The sequence below is a fragment of the Neopsephotus bourkii genome, unplaced genomic scaffold, assembly GCF_033783945.1.
Source record: "Neopsephotus bourkii isolate Nb327-2 ecotype Australia unplaced genomic scaffold, CSIRO-AGI_Nbou_v1 NB_804, whole genome shotgun sequence".
NCBI classification, from domain to species: Eukaryota; Metazoa; Chordata; class Aves; order Psittaciformes; family Psittacidae; genus Neopsephotus; species Neopsephotus bourkii.
In genome coordinates, this window is record NW_026901300.1 from 1,194,603 (window position 1) to 1,212,049 (window position 17,447).

General features: G+C 48.9%; 1 protein-coding gene across 5 annotated transcripts in view; it reads right to left on the bottom strand.

Annotated features, from left to right (window-relative positions):
- Positions 1-1,154: 1,154 nt before the first annotated feature.
- The window catches only part of GTF2IRD1 (GTF2I repeat domain containing 1), a 63,394-nt gene continuing 47,101 nt past the window's right edge, over positions 1,155-17,447 (bottom strand). For 2 of the 5 annotated variants that reach the window (XM_061355461.1, XM_061355462.1), the window contains exons 18-28: positions 16,969-17,027; positions 16,728-16,793; positions 15,832-15,915; positions 15,092-15,275; positions 14,560-14,588; positions 9,453-9,500; positions 5,875-5,952; positions 3,712-3,904; positions 3,168-3,205; positions 2,103-2,239; positions 1,155-1,541 (exon numbers count right to left, since the gene is read on the bottom strand). In XM_061355461.1, the coding sequence (XP_061211445.1) occupies positions 1,467-1,541; positions 2,103-2,239; positions 3,168-3,205; positions 3,712-3,904; positions 5,875-5,952; positions 9,453-9,500; positions 14,560-14,588; positions 15,092-15,275; positions 15,832-15,915; positions 16,728-16,793; positions 16,969-17,027 (991 nt within the window). In that variant the 3' untranslated portion in view covers positions 1,155-1,466. The remainder of the gene's footprint in view (positions 1,542-2,102; positions 2,240-3,167; positions 3,206-3,711; positions 3,905-5,874; positions 5,953-9,452; positions 9,501-14,559; positions 14,589-15,091; positions 15,276-15,831; positions 15,916-16,727; positions 16,794-16,968; positions 17,028-17,447) is intronic. The other 3 variants (XM_061355463.1, XM_061355465.1, XM_061355464.1) reach the window with 2 other exon arrangements.

Genomic DNA, 17,447 nt, shown 5'->3' on the forward strand with positions numbered 1-17,447 from the left:
AAAAGGTTAAGACAGGTCCTGCAGGCCAGGGGGATGCCCAGCAGTGGTCACCCTGCAGTGACACCACATGCTGCTGCTCAGGACGATAACAAAGCCACAAGCTCCAGGGCATCCCACTTCACTGGTGGCTCATGCTGGGCTGCATTTACCTACACACAAGTCAGCATCTTTCCTTGTTGGCTTCTTATGCTGCCCTCATACCTGCATCAGCTCCTGCCACGTCTTGCCCCTGCACAGCACTCAGCAGGCACAAAGCACAAGTTAAGTAAGTGTGGTGGTTAATAATAATGGTTGGCACCATTAGCTTCTGCTGCCAAACTCCAGGAGTGGAATGGAATTAAAATTGCAGGGATTTAAAATATCCCTCCATTTACTGGGTTGCTTTTTATATGGAGTGCCCAAGGCATATGGAGGAGCCATGGGGTCCCCTGGATGCTCACAGCTCTTGCTCCAGAGTTATATGAAACCTGTGGAGCATCAGCAGGATCAGTTTGTACTTACTGTGGGAGTTTCCGACCATCCCAAAGGCATCAAAGCCTCTTTAAACTGACAGAGGGGAGATTTAGATTAGGTATTAGGAAGAAGTTTTTCCCTGTGAGGGTGCTGATGTCCTGGCAGAGGATGCCTATTGAAGCTGTGGCTGTCCCATCCCTGGCACTAACCAGGATCAGACTGGATATAGCTTGGAGCAACCTGCTCTAGTGGAAGGTGTCCCTGCCCATGGCAGGGGGGTGGAACTGGATGAGCTTTAAGGTCCCTTCCAAGACAAACCATTCCCTGATTCTATGAAAATCATAAATAGTGAAGAACTTCATCAGATGGAAATATTTTCCTAGTTCAGAAGCTGGTTAAACTCAGGCAACCAAAATCGCTTCTGTGCCTTTCCAAGTCTGGGGTGGCAGGAGGCCAGACATGAGAGGTCTTGGGGGGGATCTCGCTCCTTGGGGAGCCTGAAACCTCCTTCCTGCTTAATTCAAACCTGCTTCTGCTCCAGAGCCAGCATGACTCTGGCACATGGGTCTCTGATGCTCACAAGGGCTGGTTCCATCTGTCACTGCTGTAGTTTGGTACCACTCCTCCAGCAGCTCTGTGGGTAAAGTTTTATGCCTTTGATCTAAACGAGATGAAGCATTAAAACATTTCAAACCTCTTGGTTTCAAGCAGTATTGACACTAAGGGTTTTATTGAGCAGCCAAAGCACAGCAAGGGCTGTCCAGGGGTGCCCTCCTGCACTTACTCTTACTTATAAATGCTATTTATCAATAATATACATAATAAAATAAGTACTTTTAAGAGCAAGGCAACACTTTTTATTTTTATTTAAAAAGGCCTTGATGGCAGGAATATAGTGTAAAAATCATTGGAAAAACTAAAAGGCATTGATACATATTGGAATATACACTTTTTACATAAATTACATTTATTTATTTATTCTTTCATTTGAGGTTCTTATTCGGTATTGAGGTCTAATAGTTAATAGGTCCTGGGATCTGGACGTTTAGACCACCATAGTCTAACATGTACATGTTCATGGGCCATTGCTGAAAGAGAGGGAGAGAAAAAGAAGGCAAAAGTCTCTGTTAGGACACAACACAAAACCATGCATACATCAAATCTCTGACACGTTCCGACACGGGCTGTTGCTCCCACTTTCCAAATTAGAGAAAAGAACCAACCCCAAACCAAAACACCACCAGCAAAGCTGACAACAAAACCTCCTAACTTTATAGTTCTCTTTTGTAAAAATTACTCTTATTTTTTAAAAGCATTTGGTATCATCCACAACCAAAGCCAAGCCCTGAGGGGAGCAGCTGATGCATCCCCCTATTGCATTTCCTGTTTTCACAGGATTGATGTGGGAAAGCCCTGAGGGGTGGTGGGTGCTTTGCTCTGCTGACCTCTCCCAGCCAAACCCAGCAGGCAAAGGCAGCCCCAAAGGTGCATCCCCTCCTTCTCCAAACCTGGTTGTGCTATTTTACATCACACTTAATAGTGTTTGTCAGGTGGAGGGTGGTGGTGTCAGTTCGAGGAGAGCAGAGAGCAGCATCCTGAAGCAGAAAGATAGGTAGGCAGTAACCCCCCTAATATTTGGAAGGCTTTACCACAAGTGAGATCTGATTTGTTGATGTTGTAGACTCCATATTGGAAGAAGAGGAAGAGGAAGATGAGGAAGAAGAAGATACCGAGTTCCCTTCGGAGATCCTCTTCCGCTTCCTTTTGGGAACGCTGGTGTCTTTGTCTGCAAGGAGAGGGAAGGCATGAGGTATCTGAGTTCTGCAAGTGGTCCCTAAATGCAAGACCCATCCCACTGCTCCAATCTTTGTCTCCCACTGAACGTCCCCCTGCATTGACCTGTTGCACCACTCTCAGTGACACAGACTGAGCCTCCATGACCTGGCACAGAGGTGCCATCTTTCCTCAGCAATGGCAAAGAAAATCCACAAAACAAGTGAATCCCAAACTCCAGCAGTTACAGAGCCTGATATCTGACAGACTTGTGTCTGTGCCGAGTGCTTTGGGACCATAAAGGTGCCAGCTGTGATCATACGCCTGTATATATCTGCATATATGATATGCCCATATACATCTGCACATATAAACTGTCTCGTCCACCTCTTTTTACATCACATTGTAGGCATGCTCTGCCTTGCCAGCTCTCCCTTCTCTAAGCCACCTACTTTCATAAAAGTAATAAGATCCTAATTATCTCTGGGGTTGCTAATTCTGACACATTTGATTAAAACTGGCTGAGATTTATTGGGGAGGATAGGACAGAGACAAACTCATTCCCAGCGATCACAGAAACCTTGTTTCCTTAGAAGCTCAACTGCTAAATGATGGCTCAAATTAAGGGCCTTAACTAGAGAATAAATTGCTCATGGCGAATAAATTGCTAATGGGAAAGGGATAATCAAATCCTGCAGAATATGCTGGAAGTTTGGAGTCTAACAACCCAGTCTCCCCACAGTTCATAGAAGAGGAACTGTTTAAAGGATGGTTTGCTCCGGAACAGATGCTGAGCCTGCATGTTCTTTTTCCAGACAGGATCTTTTCCCCAGCCTCCCCTGGGGATGTGGGAGGTTCACGTCCCCATAACTGTTTTGCCCTTACGTTCTCTCTGCCACAGGGCAGGGAAAGCCACAGTGATTCCTTAGCCCTCCCCTTACCTGTTTGTTTGGCCTCGGTGCAGATTTCAGCAAATGGCCTGTGTAAGAGACAAGGGGTGAGAGCGGGTGGATGCTGTTGTTTCTCCTCTATGTCCAGACACCAACCCTGGGCTGCCTCCTCCAACACCCCCCTGTGCAGAGGGGGGACATGGAGCCTCTCCACTGATCCCAAGAGAGAAGAAACCTGAAATAACTCAGCTGGGTCTCTGAGCCATCCCACTATCTGCCCCCATGTTGTGCCCCCTCCCAGAATTATCATCTCAAACTGCACAAGAACAAGGGGATAAACTGGCCCCACTAACGCTTTGCTGTGCCCACCCATAGCCAAGCATCTCCATGTGGCACAGAACAGTAGACGCTGGGCATGGAGCAGGGGATGGAGCAAGGGACGAAGCAGGGAATGGAGCAGGTTGTCTGTGGGTACTGGGTGGCATGGCCGTGCTCCGGTGGCCCTGTGGTGACTTACCCCACTCCTGGCTGGAAAAGCAAGAGCAATGTTTAAAGAACAGAAACCTTCCCTGGTTGCAGAGCTGGGGGAACTTACTGGAGCTGGTTTATAATCACCATCCGGATGCTCTCCCGTGCCTTCAGGATCTTCTCCAGCCGATGGATGTCATAGGTATTGGGGTTTCTGAAAGGGATATCGTCTGGCAACCCGGTAACCTCCACAGCGTCAGGACTGTCCCTGATGAGTTTATAGGGCACCATGACAGGCCGGTTCAAGCCCAGAGCCTCTCCTGTAATGGCAGAGCAGAGGATAATGTGCCAGCTTTACCCCACAGGGCTCCAGATCCAAACAACTGAAAGACCAAGAGCCTTGGGAGGACTCTGGGAAACCATCACTGCGGTGATGCTTGACCTTTGCTGCAGCCACATTCTACTCAGCTGTTTCATATCTGCCTGCCCAATTTATGGCACGCTCCATTAGTCTCCACTTAGGATCCTGCAAGGAGCCTCAGGTGTGGGCTGTTTTACAGCACCAGCACTTGGACACCCATTTTTCCTCCATGCAGAGCACATCCATCACCGTGCTTCCACCAGCCCATAGTGGAGCCAGCAGCACCAGTGTGGGAGACAGCCCAGGAGAGAGGGCAAATGAGACAGATTTGCCCATCTCTTCTTGCCTTCAGCTGGCAACAGATTTGGGGTCACTGGGGTGGATATCAGACCCATTGCTCACCACCACATCACATTCCTCCTGCCCATTTTTTTAATCACTTTGGCCTCCACAATATCCTATGGCAGTGAAATACCACAATACAGAATCACAGAATGGTTTGGGTTGGAAGGGACCTTAAAGTTCATCCTGTTCCAACATCCTGCCACAGGCAAGGACACCTTCCACTAGACGAGGTTGCTCCAAGCCCCATCCAACTTGGCCTTGAACACCGCTAGGGATGGGGAAGCCATTCCTTGCTGCATTAAAACTACTTTCTTCTGCACAATTTAATCTTACTGCCCACCTCTCTGGGTACTCCTTTAGTTCTGCATCAGGGGAGCACTAAACATCCCTTCTGTACAGTCCTGATAGTAAGAGCCTGCTCTCACCTCGCATCTCTGCAGTCCCCAAACCTGAGCTGACCCTCAGCCACATTTCTGGCTTTCCTTGCAGGAAGCTCACCCCTGGAGCTCATCTGGCATCTTCTGCTCCATAAACAGTGCCAGGACCACAGGAGTGCAGGGATCTGCTGTGGGCTCTGCCCCCACATTTGGTGAGTGCTGCTGAGCCAGGGTGGATGGGGGATGCTCACAGCATGGGCAGCACCTTCCCCAGGAAGCTGCACCCATATGCTGATACCTCCAGCAAGGCAGATCTGCCCTGAAAGCATCACATAGCCCATGTAGTGAGTAGCACCCTGAAATAAGCAGAGTTTGTGGGCAGGGTGAGTAGCCTTGAGAAGGAGAGACTTGAGAAAGGAGGGAAATGGCATTCCTTGCTGCTCTGCTATCATTTCAGCTATTTTCTTTCTCCTTCAGGCAGTTACTCTGGGGAGGGAAGCAAGACACCACGCTGAAGGTGTCACTGAGCTGCCATGGCCCAGCTCCACAGCCCTGGGGAATAGGTTGAGAAATAACCCCCAGCACTTAACCAGCTGTGCCCAAACAGCAGCGAGGGGACAGCCACGAGCAGTGGTACCACAGGGATGGAATGATGACACCACTTGGGGCCATGCATCCTGCAGCTGGCTCCATGCAGCTGCTGTTCCCACTGTGCCTGTTCCCAGCGATGGGAGGGAGGAGGAGTTTGCCTGGCAGCACAAGGAGCCTGCAAACAGCATTTTCAAATCTTCTCCAGTCTCCTGACCTCCTTTCCTACTGCGGCTCCAGCAGTCTTTTCCCCAGCCATGCTCACTGCGGCTCCAGCCCTGCTCCCAGCGCATACACCATGGCTCACACCAGCTCAGGACAGCATCAGGGCTGACACCAGACTGCACAAATCCTGCTCCTCGGCTGCGTTTTCCCATCCTCCCTCCCCTCGCCAAGGATGAGCTGTCAACAGGAAGGTCACGGTCCCACCTGTTGGGAGCGAGACATGGAACGTCCCTAGGGACAGGCTGTAACGTGAAGCAGTGGGATGAAAGCTGCGCTGCAGCAGGCTGCTGTGTGCCCAGCCTATAAATAGAGGTCTTCAGTCAAATTAATTTTAACTCTGGCTGCTGTCAGCAAAACCAGACTGATTTGGTGATGCGTGACAAGGGACACTCACCGTATTTTTCATTGAAAAGCTCTTTCACTTGCTCCCGGAGAATCACCTTCTCTCCAAGCCTGTTGGCATCGTCCTCATCTGCAAAGCAGAAAAAGGACAGGGAATAACATACCCCGTTTCTTTCTGAGCCCCTGGAAGCCCCATCCCATGACAGTGTCTCTGTCCCTCTGCCCCACTCTGGGGATACCTCGGAGGTGGCTGCACCTTTTAGAGCCGTGCAGAGCAGCTATAAAATGCTGCCAAATCTGCGCTTGCCACGTGCTGCCGTGGCTGAGAGCATTTTACATCCACTTTGCGGTGCTGTAAATGACTGCAAAATATGCAAAGCAACGGAAACTCAGGCCCTCAGTGCCACAAATGCTCCCACAAGTGATATCAAGGAATGAGATAGCACTTTTATAGCTGGGCTCCTAAGTACAGCATTGTTTTATAATATGCCATAAAATCAGCTTGGCTTTACTAGCTTTCTTAATTATCCTCATCGTGCCGAACAGTTTCCTCTGTTCTCTCATTTCAAATGATGTGCCTATGTGTCTGGAGATATTTCTCCTGGCTATTCAGCATCCTCAGGGGGCTCCAGGAAAAATTACTGGGGGCAGTACTGGCCCCCTTTGATGCTTTCTCACCCCTGCAGGCATAAAGCACTAACTGAATGAATCCTATCTGCCCCCTTCTGGGGTCACACCTCCAGCCCCAAGCTGGCCAGGGTGCCCAGCACAGGGCTGGCTCAGTGGAGTGTCCCCCCAGCAAGAAGGGATCACCACCACAAGCCTCACTACATTCAAAGCAGGCATTTTCACCCAGGCTGGCACGGATGGAAAGCAAGGATGGTTATTTACAGCACCAAGGTCAGCCCTGCAAACCTCAGCATGAAGGATCTGAGCATCCTCTTCCCTGAGTCTGCAGCTACTTGATTTGATTTTGAACAATCACACGATTTTGGGTCTAAGCAAACATATGGCTTGCAGTTTTGTTTTAAATACAAGGTGAAAACCTGATGTGAGTCCCTGCCTGCACAGAGCCCAGCAGAAATCACATCCGGCCTTGCCACCCCGCCACTGAGGGTGCTGCAGAGAAGCTGGCACTGTTCAATCTCCACACCCTGCTACTGCAGAGTACGGCCTCAAAAATGGCTCCTCTCGACCTGGACAACAGTAATTTTATCTGGATATAATTAGGAAGAGAAAAAAGGAGAAGTTTCTGCAAAAGAACCTCAGGGCCAAGTTGTGCTTCAAAACCAGAAACGGCACCAAAAGAGCTTGAATGGGACGCAGCAATAAATAAATAAATGAAACAGAATGAAAATCACATAAATGTTGCTAAGGAGCCCTGGTTTCAAGACCCAAGACCTTGCCTTGTGGTTCTGCTCATGAGGCCATGGCAAGCCAGCGGGGCAAACCCTGCAGGCTCCCTCTGTGACTTCCTTGTCATTGATGCTCAGTTTCTGGGCTGTGGATACACACCCATGTGGATGTGTAGATGGTAGCAGACAAAGAAACTCCAACAGTCTGTGTTCTCACTTGTTTAGTTCTCTGGGGCTGCAAAACGCAGCAGCTCTTTCCTTTCCGCTCATGCCCCAAGAGACCCAAGTGCAAGAAATGAGATCCCAAGGGGGTGTTGTTTCCACCTTGTGGTGGGCAGAACTCCCTAATTCCCATCCAAGGACACAAACAAATCCCATGAAAAACATGGAACTGAGCATGCACAACAGAGAAGCCAGAGAGGATCCGGCTGGTGGCACCGCTTCCTGGGGACCTGCCCCTTCATCCCAGGCAGCTCCAGGCAAGAGGAGTCCACTTTGACTTCATCTTGCTTTGGGAAGTAATCGAATCAGGGAAGCCACTGGCACCCGTAGAATGTGCAGAGTTCTTCCCATAAGCATTTTTATGCATGCTGCTGCTTCAGCTCTGAGTTATTTTACATATATATATATTTAATTTTACAAAGTAACCAGGTGATTGACTAATTTCTTCCCCAATCCTACTTGCCTGAAGCAAGGGCCCCTACGCTCCACAGGCACTTACACACTAGTGGCCACATTTTTAAAGCACCATTTGCTCTTTTCCAATAGGAAGGTAGATTTAGATTAGAACTTAAGAAGTTCTTCCCTGTGAGGGTGCTGAGGCGCTGGCACAGGGTGCCCAGAGAAGCTGTGGCTGCCCCATCCCTGGCAGTGTTCAAGGCCAGGTTGGACACAGGGGCTTGGAGCAAGCTGCTCCAGTGGAAGGGGTCCCTGCCTGTGGCAGGGGGTGGGAACTGGATGAGCTTTAAGCTTCTAACCCAAACCAGTCTGGGATTCTGTGACTTGTTAGAGCCCAACATTTCTTACGGAAATACCAAGTCATATTTAGCACTTATTAAAAATACGGTTTTGGTGTCTGTTGCTGACAAGAGGATCCAAACCACCACCTATTCTTCTAGTAACTTTATAAAAACACAACAAAACCAAATCCAAGGTATCCCATGGATAAACAATGATTCTGTCTGGGTTCATGATGCCACATGCAGTGCCCTGATCTCAGTGGTGAAGCCATGGCATGGCCGGGCAGGGTACCTGGTGGAGCCTTCCTCCTCCCCCTGCCACCACTAGCATCCCAAGTGCTGCTCCAGGCCATGCATGTCCTCCACCCAGCCAACAAGCTGAGTAACAACCTTCTGCTATCCCAACACCCAGCACGTAGCCCATTTCATCAGGAAAACAGCCACTGCCCAACACATCCCAACTGGGAAAGCAGCTCAGGTCCCTTCTTTGGGCAATCCCAGTCATGTCAAGGAAACACCCATTTGGCTGCTTACAGTGGTTAGGATCTGGCCCTGAACCTTAAGAGGATAAATACACACCTATTTCCCCCTTCAGCTTCAATGGGTGCAATTCAATTACATCCCTGTGTAAATCCAGAATAAATCTGCTGACTTTGCTGAGGCTATTCCACAGTAACTCAGGATTAAATACAGTTAGAATTAGCTCAACATATGCATGTTTTCAAAGCAGAGCTATAAACTTGCAGAAGCAGGCAATTACCATCTAGACATGCAGCCAGAATCCCAGCTGATGGGACTAAACCTGGATCTGCCAGAGCTACAATATGCCCTTACACAGACACAGGCAGGCAAGCTATGCTTTACCCCTGTAAATTACTATATATGTCACATCTCTTACCTGACTACACACTAACCCTGGCCCAGGGTAGGTACTAAAGCAAAGCAAAAACCCTCCAACCCAAATCTTTGCAAGCTCTCCTTGTGAACGGCAAGTGGATTTTTTAACAAATTAATTAACCAGATTCAAGGATAAACTGAGGATAATGTGGCAGGTTGGCTTGGATGGAGCAGAACCAGCACTGATGCCCAGGGACTACAGCAACAGTGCTTAGAAATGCAGAGGGCATTAATAACAACAATAAAATACTGTTAAACAAATCCTGCATCACTCAGTTCTTGGTATCACAGGGAAACAGAGCAGAGAGGAAAAAACAATACCTGAAATTTGGGGGTTTAAGACACTTTCATTCCCATATTAAAACGCAAGTGCATTTCTTGTCTGCTACCATCTACGATGCATCAACTGAGCTACGTACCATTCAAGGCAGCGTAGGCTTTTTCCAAGGATGTTATCCGTCTAGGGGCTACAGAGCAAGTTAAAAGAACACAAAAAAAAAGGAGAGAGAAAGAAAAAGAGAGCCATGAGTGCTGCAGCTTGGTTTTGTGGTCACAAACAAAAGCAAAACCCAGGATGACACTATCCCTAAGACTGTAAATTCCTCTGGTCCCAAGGCCCCTTGGTACAGAGATGCTTTCAGTAGCTAAATAACTGCCTGGTGAGCTGGGAGGTCAGCTGGGTTCTCCACCCGCAGCAGGGACCTGTTTTGGGATGTGCTTGAGCCCACAAGCATCCCTCAAGCTACACTTTACACCTGAGCAGATTGAGGTCCACACGTGCCCAGGGAATTGAAGCATTTATGGTCCCTGCCAAAGCAACAGTAGTTGTGCTGTGCAGCCACGCCAGTGCCTGCGGAGGAAAACTATCTGAGGTTAAAGCAGATGAAAAGCAAACAGGGAAATTGTGTCAGATCTGCAGCAGTGGGGGAAAATGGGAGATAAAGGGATCCCTAAGGAGAGGCTGGCGCTCGCCACCGACTCCAAAGAGACACGATATCAAAAAGAAATGAATTTCCTGGGGAAAAGCAGGAGAAACAGGGCTAGGACAAGGATTTGTATCATGGGCAAAAGGAGGAATGAAGTGGCTCATTATGACAAAGGTGGCGAGGAGGATGGGGGCTGTGGGTGACAGCACTGGGGTGAGGAAAGGGGCTCAGTGGGGAGGCTTTTGCTGCCTCTTGCTCTTGCTGCAAATAGGGGTTTGCATGGGGCAGCTGCAGGCACTGAAGTTTTGTGCAGCCCATGGTGAGCTGGGGCGCTGAGCCAGACCCTGCACTGTAGGCACACAAACCCTGCTCTAAGTGGCTGGTGGCTGCAGCAGGACCCAGACAGAAAATAAGTGACGCTGCACATTGCCTGGTCCCCCACATTGCTGTGTGACACCCTACGGGCAGCACCCACTGCACAAAATGTTCAGGTTAATACGCAGTGAAAAGGGGAAGAGATGCAGATGGGTCATGCTAGCAAAGCCAAGGCAGAGTCCAGGCCTAGAAGGAACAAGGCCTTGGCAGAGCTCCCATCAAGCAGGAATGCAGGCAAGAGCATGGCAGGAGTGCAGGCAGATTGCAGGCAGGCAGAAGCATGGGCAGGCAGGCAGGAACAGAAGCACGCAGCAGCATCCTTCCAACATGAAACAAACATTTGAGGGAGGGCAGCCCAGCTTTTCATTTGGTTAGTGGCAACTCAAAGGTGAAGGTTTCAAGGTGCCATTACAAAATCATGCTGCTTAAGAAAGGTAATTAACCTTTCTTCTCCTGGGAACCCACATGTGCTGCTCAGCCTGAACCATGGGAGGCACTACCAGGCTCACAACCACGATGCGATGTATGGAATGACTGCATCCCTCATGTTGGACCACAGCCAGGATGGAGCGCTACCGAGCTTGCTATGTGTTGAGAACCCTGAAAAATGGGGGGATTTGGGGTCTCTGAAGGACACAGCAGGATATGAGGCTGGCAGGGAGTAGGGTGGAAGCAAGAGCAAAGCAAACACGAGGGATGGGATGAGCTGGAACAATGGCTTTGTGTTCTCATTGGATGCTACTCACACAAACAAAAGGGAAAAGGAGACAAAAAATAAGCAGAGATCACAAAGGTGCTTCTAAACAGGCTTTGAAGCCATTCACACTACCTGCTTGAGTCTTCACCTTCAGACTGGAAACACTGACCAGCTGTACACTAAGGAATTCATTCACCCCATTAACAGGAATGTGGATCAGAAGGAAAAATAACCTGGTTGCTCCCATAGGAGTTAAACACTGGGGCTCGGGGATGAAGGGATGGGAGCAGGGACTTCAAAAACCAAGCCGGTGATGGAGCAAGACACACTCAACTTCCATCACTGCCCCACCAAGCACTTCCCTCTTTTTTTGTCTTGCTAGGAGTTTCTGAGGCAAGGCACATCTCATCAAAGTCTTGAGGACTGTGCTCTTGTGATTAAAAAAAATATATACATCTAAAAAGGATGCCTGGATGTGTGGTTTTCTTAATTAAAGAACACTGCCTGCCCTACTTTATTAATTGGAGTATGGGAAATAATCTATCAGGGTGGTAGGGAGCTTGGGGAATAGGACAGATGGAGCTGGTGTACATTTTCAATCAAAGCACATAAAAATTAATATACAGAAAGATTTTTTGTGTGTGTGCTACATAACTTATGCTTGATTTTATTTTCTTTCCAAAGGCTCAAATTAAGCCTGTTTTGTATCTCTGTGCCTCAGGAAAGAAGAAAAGCGCTGTGTTTATAGCACTGGAGCTTCACCCTTGCTCGCTTACTTCTGGTTTAATGCTGGAAGATCATTCTGCCTTCAGAAAGGGGTTCTGAAGGTCTCTTCTGCAAAGCAGAGACCAGCGATAGGGAGAAAAGAAATCAGGAATCAAAAGGAAGCTCTCTGGGTGCCAGGTGGGCTGTGGTCCTGGGTTAAAGCCCTGGGGAGACACCAGTGAAGTGCTGGCAGAGGCACTGGTGACCCAGTGCCATCATTCCACCTTTGAAAGGCTTCCAATCTGTATTACACAAGGGGGTTGCAGCCACTGACCTCCTCCAAGCACTGGGGAGCACCACTAGCTTTAGTTTACCAAAAACCAGCCTCATTCCCTGCCCTCAAACCCACCTTCTTCTGCAGACCCCCATCCACCTCTGTGCTGGCAGCCTCACCCCCGGCCATTGCGACCCATTGAGGGGAGATACTATCTCAAGAGAGAAATTATGATTACCTTGAGAAAAAAGCATGTGAGGTGCTCAGGTTATATTGAAATCCTTTTAGCTGTTTCTGTCATGCTTACAAAATGGGTGTCCCCAGAAAGGGAGAGGAGGAGGCTGGTCCGCTGCAGTCCTGCAGTTACCTGGGATGCTCTTTGCAATGCAGGAGGTGCACAACTTGTTTAAAGCAAATGAAACCCAATAATTTAACCTAAAGGCAACTAAAATCACATCAAAGTGATATTAGATTTCCCTTTTCCCTTAAACTGTGTGCTTTTCATGCAATTTTTGGCCAAAATAATCCAAAAAACCCATAACTTCCCTTGTATGGATAGTCATCTCCTGGGCTTTCCAGCTTTTAAACACCTTTGCAATGCCAGCCTGCTTGGGAGCAACTATTGCTTTCATTTTAACGCTCCTCTGCGAAAAGTGATTTTCATTGATTTTGCCTTAATGCCAAGCACACAATTCTGCTGCTGCTCTTCATTTTACATGGCAAGACTTTACTACACAAGTCTGAGGTAGAAAGAACACTCTTAAATTTAAATTTTTAATGATCTGTGGCTATTTGAAAATCATTAATTTTGTTAAGGCAGATGAAAAGCGATCAAAGCCAAGGCAGTGAATGTACCACTGTGCTGCCACCATCCACTTCGCTGTAATGGGATGGAAAAGCAGATGAGAGGTTAATTGCTGTCAATGGGGATTTTTTGTGGGGCAAAATACGAACAGCTTTTTTCTTGAGGAAACATTCTGGTGGTAGAAAATAATTGTAAGTCCTGGAATTGTCTCTGAGGATTTAGCAAATATATGAAATAGTCTATAACAAATTGAGATGTCAAGCAGTCACCTGTGACTGCTCTCATTTAAAACCCCTGTGGAAGGAGAGGGCATGAAGGACTCAGCCCAGCAGGGATGCTGCAACCTCCTCCTGAGCTCTCTCAGGTACCACAATACACAGAATAAAATATGTCTGTGTGTTTGTGCTGGCATGGGCCAGGCTGCGGTGGAAGCGTTCAGCTGGAGAAGGAGGTAAAAAGAAAATCAATTTCCTCTACATCTCTATTTATCAGGCTGCGCTTCCCAGCCAGCTGGCAGGTTGAAGTATTTGCCTTCTGATGTGCTCCTTTGTTAATGGTGTGATTTGTGTCAGATCAGCGTCTCTTAACGTAATTATACCGATCACAGCAGAGGGACGAGAAGACAAGATGCGGCTGGAGGAGCAGATACATCCCCAGCTTGCTCCGGTGTTATAGCCGTGTAATTCCATGGAAAAGCAGAGTTCTGCATTTCTGAGGGCTCCTTTAAGGCCTTGCCAATGCAAGTCAGCATCTTGCTGCTTACGACCAAGAGACAGGAAATGTCAGGCCAAAATCCACAGAGGTCTCAGGAGATCTCTCCATCACCTTGGCCAGGGCATACACAGGGATGCAGGGGGTCAACGCATGGACCACGTCCTGGACTGAATCTCTCAGACAGCTTCACCTTTTATTAGGGCTCGCTCGGGTGTTCAACACCTTTTTGCTGTTCCAAATAAGGGCATATAAATGTTTTCCTCTCTGCCATATTTGTCTTCCCTAAATTGTGCCATCCTTGTGGAAGCTGGCCAAGGAAATGGGGAAGCCATCAATAAAAGTGACAACATTTTTTGCATCCATCTGTGCTCTTCCAACAGTTGTAATTACAGACATTTAGAACTGAGGCAGGCTTTTACCCACTTTTCTGATGGCAGCTCTCTTTGCTGGGCAGCCTAGAAGTGAGAGACAGAGCTACTGCAGCAAGGCACAGGGAAGGACACGTCTCTGAGTGGTGGTTTCTGCAGTTTGATATGGAGCAAACCCCATCCTCCCCTCTCCATGTTGCTCCTGGTGTATCTCCACATGGGATGCCCACAAGCTGGAGAGGGAATACACTGCCATACTGCTGCAGCTCAATGCAGACCTTGTGGTTAACCACCTCCTTCCTACGACTCTCCCTTGCCACTGAACCTGCCAGCTCACTGCAACATTAATTTATTTTAAGAAAATGCTGAAGAAAGCAGGTGCTTTCTTAAATACAGCACACAGATCCCTGCCCTAGATTAGCTCCTGAAAAATGCTGTCATTTCAAGGGAGCAGCAGCAGTACCGAGGGGTGATGCTGTTTCAGTCAGGGGAACTTCAACAAATGCACCAAACATCAACAAAACCAAAGTGGGAAGCCCAGGAAAGTGAGGTCAACTTTCCTCCAGCTGAATTATTGTTCACCATCCACAGCTCACGACTCCCTGACCACCACTAAAGAGTTATCATATGCACTGCTTAAACAAAAAGGCATCATCTCTTACCGGGTTTGGGGATGAGTCCTTGAAAAGGCCTGTGAAAAAATAAGGAAAAACGGAGTTTTAAAGTGAAAAGCCACTTGGAAGCCATCACACCCAGACTGAGCATCCTTCTGTGGCACAGGGAATGTCGGGGATCAGCCTGTCCTTTGCACGCTGTACCATGACTGGTGCAGGATCATAAGGAGCTCCACAGGGACAGGGTCCTTATGGCCATGCCTGGTGGGCAAGACAGGCAGCATGGCCCAGTGAGAAGGTGATGGAGCCACTCTTAAAACCAGTTTTTTCCCCGACACTGATTAAGTGCTTTTCCCTTCAAACCTGTGTCCATCCCCTTTGGCTGCAAAACCCACAGGACCCTGCCATGAATGGGCAGTGGGTTTCTGCCAAAGCATTAGCTGCCGACTTAATTGCTGTCTAAGGGGCTGGAGGTATTTATAGTGTGTACAGCCCTACCCCAGTGGGGCTGGCAATGCTGGGGGTGCTGTTCCCTCCTCTCCCCCTCCTGCTTGGCAGTGTGACACCTCTCACCACGCACCTTGTCACGGTGAACTTGATTTTATCGGCGACAGCCAATATCCTCTCCAGGTTCTGTGAGCCGAAGGTGCACGGCTTCCTGAAGGGGATCCCGGGGGGCAGCCCCTCTATAATCACTGACCCCGGGTTGCTCTTGATCCGCTTGTATGGCACTTGCACGGGGTATTTAATCCCCAAGGCCTCACCTGTGAGAGAGAAGTGAGCAGTAAGTAAGCAGTAAACACGTGGGATGCCATTTCCACCCCTGCTCTGGCTCTGTCCCAATGCTTTGGGACATTCTTTGGAGATAACTCTGTAGGCACATTCCTTCTCTGAGGTCTGCATGCAGGATGGAGGCTACACATTTCCTTGCAAGTAACTGGTGTTGTGGGTACCTGAGAAACACAAGAGTCTCACCCATGCCTGGAAGATGGGGATAACAGCATTTCCCTTCCCTGCTTGATCAAGATGCTGGGCAGGCAGGCTGCGGAGTGCCCTGCAGAGCCCGGGTAGATGCCTTAGTGACAGGAGAAGCATCACCTACTTGTCCTCCAGTGTTCTCTATCATGGACTCCCCCAAGCACTTGCAGGAAAGAGCACTAACTCACAGACCCACCATTCCCTCTGAGGTGCAGCCACTCAATGGGGAGGTGAGAGAAAGCACCAGGCAAGGAGGAACTGAGAGGAGAGAGGAGGGATAGGGAGAAAACAGTAGAAGGGGATAAGAGGAGAATATGAACAACTTCCCCCCTGGTTTCTCACCATATTTCTTATTGAACAGGTCCTGGACTTGCTCCCGCAGCGTGTTAGCAATGTCTATTCTGGAAAGCCTGGCATCATAATTTTCTGTAAAATAAAGAAACAATTATGGACTTCTGCTGGTAAATTAAAAGGCACTCTGTGACTTTTAAGTAATGCCATTTTCTAATTATAGGAAAGTCCTTATCTTGCAATTAGCTAATCTCTGGAGTGGGCCATTCAAAGTCCTTAAAAATAATCTAAACAGAAATATAGCTTTTTTTTTTCCCCCTGCCTGTTTGCTAAGAATAAAAGCCGCATGAAATCGAAGATTCAGTTATGATAATTACTGGTGTTAAAATAAATCACACTCCAAAGCCTCTCTGAAAAGCCAAAGCCTGTGAAAAGCCCCTGTCCCTCCCTGCAAGCCCTTGCAGCCATGAGGGCCCAAAGAAAGCAGGGCAGTGCTTGCTCCCCAGCCCATGGGCTTCTCACCATCACTTCTCCCCTCAGTGGAGCCACCATGGCAGGATCAGTGTTTATACAAACATCACCCAGGTGGAAAAAGCCCCAGAAAAGGCAAAGCCTGAGGCTTGGAAACTTCATTATGTGTCTCCCAAGGTCAGACAGTGAGATAAGCAAAGCTGTTAATTAGGGCACCATCACTGAGCTTCTTCCTTGGACCTGTGGGCCTGCCCACCCTGTCTTCTGGGTACCTGTCATTCCTACCCTCTTATCCCAACATCTCGTCCTCTCTTTTCCCCTCTTCTCCTCCCTCCCATCCCTGCCTTGCTCCTCTGCCAATGCACTAAGCCTCACCACCCCATAGCCACCCCTTTCCATCTCTTTGCTCTCCGCAGCCCCTACAACCATGTGGGCTCTGCCTCACCGCCCCACTCCAGATGCCTCCATGCCCTCACCTTGAAAGCCCTGCCTCTTCACAGCATCCTCCAGCAGCACCTCGCTTGAGTCCCTCTCGCCGGTGGCTGTTACAGGGGACAAAAGAGGAATTAGGACTCACGGTGCTGCCACACAGATGCACAGGACAGGGGGTTCCAGCCAAAAACTGAGGTGGGGAGGGAAGGCAAGAGAAGGAAAACGCTCTCACTCCTCTCCTACCTAGTCCTTAATGGCCCGGCTGCCGGGCGTCTCGCAGCCTACCTTTGGCTGCCGGGCTGTCCGACGCCGGCTCCTTCACACCCTCCGCCAGCAGCTCCGGTCTGGAAAACAGGATGAAGCAGAGGGCACGTGAGTGAGCTCCCCAGCCAGCGGCACCCCGCTGCTGCAGCATCCCCCGGGATAACGCTCCCACAGCACAAACCACTGCCCGTGTCTGCCTCATGCAATTCTAAAGCTCCTGCAATGCAGCAGGGGAACTTTGGACATCAGTTCTATGCCAAAAGACTCTTTAGTGAGCTGACACAATGCTCCCTGGGATGAGATTAAGCTGGAGATGGCTGAGCAGCTTAAGTGAGCAGCTACATGAGGTCCATGTTTCTTGGGGATGGGAGAAGCTGAGCACAGCTCCTTTCAACATACAACTGCCCTCAAAATTGTCACTTGGGTATCTAATGCTACAAGTGCACAGCAAGGCAGTATCAGGGCTCATTACAAGCTGTGCAGAAGCTGCATCACAGAGA